Source organism: Rhagoletis pomonella, unplaced genomic scaffold (genome assembly GCF_013731165.1).
Source record: "Rhagoletis pomonella isolate Grant_MI unplaced genomic scaffold, Rhpom_1.0 Rhpom_scaffold_00002, whole genome shotgun sequence".
NCBI classification, from domain to species: domain Eukaryota; kingdom Metazoa; phylum Arthropoda; class Insecta; order Diptera; family Tephritidae; genus Rhagoletis; species Rhagoletis pomonella.
Window position 1 is genome coordinate 2,429,077 of NW_023458556.1, and position 8,966 is coordinate 2,438,042.

Below are 8,966 nucleotides of genomic sequence, written 5' to 3' on the forward strand. Positions count from 1 at the left end.
GTCATTTGAGGGGATTTTTTTCATAAAGTTCTTGAAGAAACTATTTTTATTCATAAAAAGCTCAATTTTGGAGGTATTTTCAAATCGGTGCAGCTTAAGTAAATCTTAATATTTTTCCGAAATATTTTGGTGGACGTCTGTCTTCAAATATAATAAATATTGTAATCTCGGCGGAAAAATCTCAACTTGTTTTGGTGATGCAGTCTAATGTACATATAATTACATACATGGCTCTACTTGAAGTTGTGGATCAGTACTTGACATTTGTAAGTATCCACTTAGCGAAGAAATAAACTATACAAATTTTCGAAATTTTTTTAATTTTATTTAAATTGTATCTCTATCAAATAAAAGTGAACATACATATTTACAACGAAGAAACTAAACGTAGTAAGGTACTAAATATATAAATATAAACAAAGGTAAATTACTAAGCCTAAATATTTAAGATTAATAGTTCTTAGTGAAGGCACCAAAAGTGCTCATTGCACCGCAGGTGGCAAGTAGCTATTTGCGGGGGCTCCGTACTCGTTCACTGGAGGCAAATGGCCATCGCCGCCTGGAGATGGGGGCACATACTCGTTCACTTGCGGCAGGTGACCACCCCCGCCGGGTGCCGGAGGTACGTATTGGTTCACTGAACCAGAACTAAAGTGGCCGCCCGTATTATCTGCACCGCCCGCATTCCCATGGCCTCCGCTCAACTCTCCGATAACATTCAGCGTTTGGAACGTGTTGCCACCGTGGCCGTGGCCACCTCCATGGCCACCTCCATGGCTGCCACCAGCACCAAACCCGCCATTGGAATAACCAGATGCGACACCTCCTTGCTCGTGAATGACTTTGATTGTTTTCACTACACCGCCTGCACCATTAGCGCCGTGACTGTTTCCAGTACCACCGACTGAACCGCCCTGTTCGTGAATGACTTTGATAGTGCTCACCTCTCCGCCTCCTATTGCATTTCCGGCACCACCGCTATAACTATAACCGCCGCCAACATTTCCGAATCCTCCAGCTGGACCGACCTGCTCGTGAATAACTTTAATAACGCCACCACTGGCACCGCCGCCATAATTGCCACCTCCTACATGGCCATGGTCTACACCGCCCGACCCATGTCCGTAGCCTCCAATGGCATTGTCTTGCTCGTGAATAACTTTAATGGTTCTCACCTCACCGCCACCAATGGAACCACCACCGATTTGGCCAATATGTCCACCATGCCCTCCAATTCCACCGCTGCCGTAGCTGTAGCCTCCATTGTTATCGTAACCACTAGAGAAACCGCTGCTGCTACCTTGTTCGTGTATAACCTTAATCGTATTCACATCGCCGCCTCCAATGGCTCCTCCGCCAATAGCGCCCCCATGTCCGCCACCGTGACCATATCCACTGCCTCCCTGCTCGTGTATAACTTTGATTGTTTTTACTTCACCACCACCGTGGCCGCCGCCGCCGTGTCCACTAAAACCGCCATGATAACCATGGCCGCCGTGGCCGCCGTGGCTACCGTGACTGCCATGGCCTCCGTCACTACCGTGTCCGTCATGACTTCCACCTCCTTCCTGAATGATATGAACGGTTTTCACTACAACGTGGCCCCCCGGACCACCATATCCGCCGTGTCCGCCATGACCACCGTTCCCGCCACTGTATCCACCACCAACGCCTCCTGAACTACCGCCTAGAAAGCCCGCCGAACTCAATCCCACCAAAAGGGCCAAATTGGTCAATAGCTGTAATATTTGTAATAGGTAAGAGTTTCTGACATTTACCTTCATTTCGTATTTTCTTTAAGAGCGGGATAGTTGAAAATACAGAGATGAGGATGAGTTGTTTCTCAGAAAACGAAAAGTTGAAGTGAAGCAGACAGAGTCGAGAGCCAAGCTTTTATACGAAAACAAAAGACTCAACCTACGAACTTGTGGAGCAGAATCGGAGCCTCTCGTTGTTGTATTAGCAGCATGCACTTTGGACTGTTGTTGTTGTTGTTGTTATGTATTTACAGTATACCCACTGATAAAGAAAACAACGAGACATTTACTAAGCATTACTAAATTACAACGACAGGTTACCAACGGAAGAGCCACAATGAAGGCAAAAATCCATACAAAAACAACAAAAGCAATAAGATTAAGACAACAATTTGCTATATATAGTTACCTAACATCAAAGTTGGAAAAATGTGTCCGGAATGTATTCAAAGCTTTTATATCGTTTGAATACAAGTTTTTGGATTTGTAACAGTGTTACCGCATCACATACAAGCTTAATGAATAATCAAAGCAAAATCGACTATCCGAATAGGCTGATTGTGTTAGCAACACCAATAGGGTTGACTCCCAATTCCACTCTGTGAGGGACGATCGACGTTTTTAACGCTTATCGCCCCTTGCATTTCAATCATTTCTGAGGTATTAGTTGCGTTTTTTTTACACACTGTTAAGTAAAAGCTAGTAAAAATTTTACTGGTTGACGTTTTCGTAAGTGAAAATGACAGCTGCGCTTTAAAGTTTTACTGAATTTTTGCTGTATAAATTTTTACTAATAACTATTTTCCAGGATAAAAATTGGCAAAATAAATAAAAATTGGGAAATATGTATTTATTTAATAAGAAATTGGAAAACAACAAGTTACTGGTCGTGCGTTGTAGTAATTTCTTGCATGCTTCTCTCTTGGTTACTGGAAAGTTGCTGGAGTGTTTTTTTCCAGAGAATACGAAAACCAACGACCAAGTCATTTCACATAGCAAAGTTCAATGAAGTATAAGAAGCCAAATTGGAAAGATGTGATAAAGTAAAAGTGAATGAACGCCCCTAATCTAAACAACAAATACAGATCGTTGACATGCCCACGTTCCATACACACATACATATGTATGTTTGTACACGTGTGCAACGCATATAGTGCTTATCGTAACTTTACGAAACTCACATATTAACTAGATTCGACCATTTATCGTAATATTTTTAAATAGAAATTTTTTGTTTATAAAAATATAGTACATTGTGTAACAACAACCACATAAATTCAAGTTTCAATCTTTGTGGAACATTAAAAAAAAAATCAGAAAACTTTCGTAAAATTTCGAGCTTTTTAATGCGATTTTAAATACATTTGGAATGCAGTTTCGTGGGTCATTCAATTTTTTTGTAATAAAGCGAAAGTTTGGACTAGCTGGGACTGCCGTTGATTTTGGAAATTTTTTTTATTGACGATGTCAGTAAATTTCTTTAATACAAAATATCAAGCCCTAACCGCTAAAATAACGTAAGCGACACAGATGCAGAAATATTCCTAGAGCATCTAGATGCATTTCTGCATCAAAAAGAAAATTTTGAAAAAAATGTCGCTTACGTTATTTTGGCAGTTAGGGCTCGATATGTTCGACGATTTTTTATATGGAGAAAACACCTTCAACAAAAACAAAAAATAGTTCCCAAAAATCAACGCTAAGTTCCAGCTACTTTAAACTTGCACTTTATTATACAAGAATTGAATGGCCTACAAAACTGCATACCAGAAATATTTAAAGTCAAATTAAAAAAGCTCGAGCTCTTTACGAAAGTTTTCTGATTTTTTTTGTGTTCCACAAAGTTTAAAACTTGGATTTATGTGGTTGTTGTTACACAATGTACTATATTTTTATAAACGCCGTTGCCGATGGCGAGTACGCAGACGATGGAACGATGACGATGGATGATGGACACCGACGCTCCAGCTCTCATAGCATTCAATTCGAAACCCGCTGGTGGTAGCAGAGGAAGAGGGAGGCCCCCACTGCAATGGAAATACCAGGTGGAGAAGGACTTGGCTTCAGTTGGCAGAAGAAGAAAACTGCATACTCAAAATAGTTGTAAAAGATCGATTTAACAAGTTTGAAATTTTTACGAAAGTTTTCTATTTTTATTTAATGTTGCACAATAAACAAAATACATATCGCGCATTTAATGTAAGAGTGTCATAATACAAAAAATCAGAAGCACGAGAAAAACAGCTTTAAAGTTCTGAGTTTACATACGCTCACATACTTAGTAGAAATGAATACATATATTGTTCTAGTGAGCTACTGGTAATCGGTGCAGCTATAACATTTTTACACAATTTCATTTCTGAATGAAATTATTTTTGTTTTAAGTAAATGTCAGAGAATAATAAAGATTCCGACATCCAGAACTGTTTAACATTAAAAAAAGATCTGGTTGGATCGCCCCATATTTATTGCTTAAAGAAAAATTACCAGAAAGGCAAACCACTTTTCAAGCCACCGAAATAATGAACAATATTTCTTCAGAACTGTATACTAAGCTTACAATTACAAGCTCTTTTAAATAGTGGCCATTGCAAAGTTTCAAATAAAAGGCTGGGGTCGTTGGATCGAATCCCACTGAAAGAAGTCTGATGAGAAAATGTGGTGATTTCTGAAATAGCTAACATTTCTACCATTTTTTTTTTAATTATTGCTGCTTTTCCACAATAGTTTTTCATTAAACACGGCCTCAAGCTCAATAAAAACTGTTGAATAAAAGGTTTGATGTTGAAAGAAATTTTAGAAATTGTGAAAGCGCAGTTCCAAATTTTGAACACAGACATGGGTATGCACATATATTAGAAAAAAAAACTTTAAATATTTACTAGCTCACAACTGAGAGTGAAGATCAATCGAGATTTACTTAAACTTTGTCCAACTACATCTACGGATGTGGAGATAAGTTTCGAATTATTCGATAAATTTAAATTACCAAAGAAGTAAATTTTTTATTGATAATTTGAAAAAGGTAATTTTAAGCTTACTATGTAGCTCTCAAGTAAAATCTGATGAAATATTGTTCATTATTATTTTTGTTGCTTGAAAAGGTAATGGATGTATAATCACCTAGCAGCCTCATCGAGAAAAACCAGATGCTTACACTTTTGATACATATCTTTGCAAATAGTTCAATATTAGTTGTAAAATCACCTAACTGTGGGCAATTAACTATTTCAGCATGAAAAGTCGTCTGTCAAAGAAACATACTGACTTTGCATTGCTTTAAGCCAAACGCATTTTAAAGTAGTTGAAATCAAATGCAGAGTCGGATAATTGACTGATGCCTGGGACATTGCCATGTTAAAGTCAACAGTTCGTTCCAAGGAAGAAAGTCAGATCTTCAACTAGTTGTGGTGGTGAAAAAACTAGTTGGACATCGATATTTACATAAACTAGTGTCTTTCCATACTGGGTTAATACTTACATACTATGTACCTTTTGCAGCTTCATCGTCCAGTTGCTGCTTACATTCAAATGCTCGTGCTCTCATTGCTAGTCGCTCCATATACATACGTTTGTATGTACATTAGAGTGGTCCAAAATAATAAAGTCGGAATCGTAAAACTGTGGTTCTCTTCAGGAGACTTCAAATATTAATATCCAATTGTTTATTTAACCATTTTTTATGATTAAAGATTTTTTATTGCCTCCCCCCCCCCATAGCATTTTCTAGGACCTATTAAATATAGTTACCATGGAAAAATGGTTAAAGGAACAATTGGGTATTATTACTGGGAATCTCCTGAAGATAAGCAAAGTTTTCCCATCGAAAAATATTGATTTGCAAGAATTCTACACTATTTTTACGAAAAGTTGTTTTTTCCCCATATAAAATACATTGAAAACTGTGAGCGCTTTGAGCACTCCCTAAATTTTTTTTTTATTTCAAAATAAAAAAATAGGGGTATATTTTTTGTCGGTATAGAATAATCCTAGAAGGTGGCGGCATTAAAAATACGACCTTATTTTTTTTTTCACATACATTTTTGGACCACTTTAATGTACATATGCACAAACATAAGCATTTGCTTAGATTTGGTAATGAATACATATCAATGTGAAGAGGTGGTCTGTGTTGAAAGCAATATTAACATATCGTCACCTGAAATGCAACAAGTAATTTTTAAGCAAAAAAAAAAAAGAAAACTAAGAAGCGTACCTCGGGCTATTATCGTTTCGAAGCATTTTAAGCTGTGTCTCAATTACTTTTTAATGTCAGTTAAGCTTCTCTGGCTTTTAAGGCCTCATATTAAGCTGTTGTGAAATTTGTGGAAATATCATCTCCTATTAATTTGACTAACTTTTTTAAGCAGCCTGATCAAAACGTGACGTTAATGGGTCGGTTACGGATAGCAACGCAACCACGGTTCGGTTGCCCAGCTGGCAACGCAACTGGGAAAAATTTTTGTATTACGAATGGCAACTATCGTCAGTTGTTGTACAGTTATCGATAATCGAAATTTGACAGTTCGAAAACCGGCAAGCTGTGCTAGTAAAATGAAATTATTAAAATAAAGAGCTTTAAATAAAAGTCAGCAATAATACTCAGTTCAGTTCAATTGTTTGTTTAAGAGGGGGAGAAGTGCATGGCCTTAATCAATCAGGCGACATTTAAAGGATAATTCCAACCGTCTAAGAGCTACCGCCCGCACTGTAAGCAAAAGTTAATGCTTTCAAGGTTTATCTTTTATCCGAAACTTCAATACCTCTGCTCCTAAAAGCTTGCGCACCTCTTCGATTTTTCTCAGAAGGAAGTCCCCCTCCAACCACTTCAATTTACGAAATTTGGTATGTCGGTAGTTTAAAAAGAGGTGCTTCAGTTGCTAGAGGAAAAAATTTGCAATCAGTTCACTTTTGATTCACCAAAAGCACGTTCATCACGAGAACTGAAATTTCAAATTGTTGCAAAATGTTAATATCGCTAAACTATTTTACACACCCTTTATAGCATTCACAAAAATGTAGTTGCCCGAATACACACTTTGTGGCAACTGCAGTTGTCAGTTGAGAATGGTCAGTTGCCATCTGTAATATCCCTACAAGAATTGTGTGATGGAAACTAACACATTCTCATTTATCTTACTAACACATTTGCAAATTTTGCGTTGGTTAAAAAGAGACCACTAAATAAGGCCATAAGTTGGAGGAAAACGGAAGACCACATGTACATAAATGTTTACGTCACGTTTTGCATATTGCTCTTAAAAAGTTGATAGAAGTGCTTGATTGAGATCTCCATCACCAGTGATTATCACATGATCGATCAAATGACTATCACTGTTCTTGTAGGGATCGTTTCGGCAACTAGCAACGCAACTGAAGTTCGGTTGCTATCGATAATCGATCGATAAATTACCTACATACATAGATATGTACATAAGTAAGTACTTGGGCATGCACGCGCCTTCATTAGGGAACGAACATTTATTTTAACGCCGGCTTACATAAATACATAGTTATGTATGTATGTATCTAATGGACTGTACCCTCTTACAAGCAAACAAAAAAAGTTCGCCGTACACCAGTGAGTGTAAAGTTTTTTGCAATGCAATTTCGAAAAAATAACAATTTTTTTTGGCCGAACCTAGGGCCCCCATTTATACAGTGACACTTACATCCGACAACAAAAATTTTTTTTTAATAGTTCTACTTAAATAACAAAATAATTCCTTATGAAAGGTGTAATGATTTTAGTGAGCTTTAATATAGTTATATTATGGCTATAAGAACCGAGACCACCCGTGGAGTTCTGATTCTAAAAGTAGGAACACAACATGGAACAGTAACAGGTGAAATTTGTAATCAACCAAATCTGGCAGAATCCGGCATCTGGTGGATAAGTACGGGAACTGGGTAGTTGAGACCAATGAACTTTGGGGGAAAAAAACTGTATCCAATTATAACAAAAAATGTAAAAAGGCTATTTTTTTCGAAATTGTCTTGAAACATAGTTAGATTAGAAGGTGGCCGGCGAACTTTTTTTCCGGCACGGTCTAAATAATGTACATATCACACGTTTAATAATATATATATGTAACTCAAAAATTACGTTTTTGGAGATTTCATAATGCAACTAATAAGCTTATAAAGTAGAAGATGTGCAGACTAACACATAACCGAACTTCCCAAATATGGCAAAGGTATATGTGTCTTTCCATCTGTCTTTTTGTATACCAACTGTATGAATTGATAAAACTTTGATTGCGTTTTCCCACAAAATTGAAATTTTGAAATACTTCGCATTCGCATTCGGGATTTTGTGAATGTGGAATTTTAGACATTCGGGGATGCGAAATAAATAAAAGGTGGGCGTGGTTCTTGTCTGATTAAAAAAAAAATGTTCAAAGGGTTTCTTAGAGAGGCTCTAAGCAATGGTCGTACCGAGTTTGGTGGGAATTGGCGAAGGGCCGATAGAGATACAGCAGTTCATCCTAAGTGGGCGGTGTCAAGCCCATTTTCAAAAAATTTCATAACTGTCTTATTTTATGCCAAAATTCGATTTCGCGTACCAACTTTCAACAATTTGGATCCAGTATTTACGGAAATATCGTAGCTTTTGCATGTTTGGAATATACCGTTATATGGAAGGTGGGCGTGGCTATTGTCCGATGTTGTCCTTTTTCAATCCCAACCTACCTTAGATAAAGGGAAACTTACCTACCAAGCTTCGTGGACATATCCCAATTTTTTCTCGAGTTATCGTGTACACGGACAGACAGACGGACAGACATGGCTTAATCGATTTCTCTTTTCATTCAGAGCATTTATGAATAAATTTGTCTATATCTATCTCGATTTGTTTTGGCTGTTACAAACAACCGTTACGCGAACAAAGTTATAATACCCTTGTGCACAAGTGCGCTCGGGTATAAAAAATAGGTCTTGAAAAATTCCCATCTTTTTTAAACATGATTTTTATAGGGAATCAAACAAGAATTACGATGGTGTAATTTTAAATCCCTAATTTACTGGTCTGCACTATGCAAATCAACTTCAAAAGGTTCAACTGCTAATAGCTAAGTTAGCTTTAGGACAATCATGACCATCTTATATATAGGACATGTTATGCCCGTTTCGTTAGATTTAAAACTACGTTAAGACGAAATCTCTACGATGAGCAGAACCCGAGATATAACGATTTGAAGAAGTACT

At 37.3% G+C, this 8,966-nt stretch overlaps 1 protein-coding gene across 1 annotated transcript; it reads right to left on the minus strand.

Moving 5' to 3' along the window:
- Positions 1 to 482: 482 nt before the first annotated feature.
- LOC118734389 (glycine-rich cell wall structural protein-like) lies at positions 483 to 1,784 on the minus strand. The gene has a single exon (XM_036464113.1). The coding sequence runs from the start codon at positions 1,782 to 1,784 to the stop codon at positions 483 to 485; it is 1,302 nt and encodes a 433-aa protein (XP_036320006.1).
- Positions 1,785 to 8,966: the final 7,182 nt, after the last annotated feature.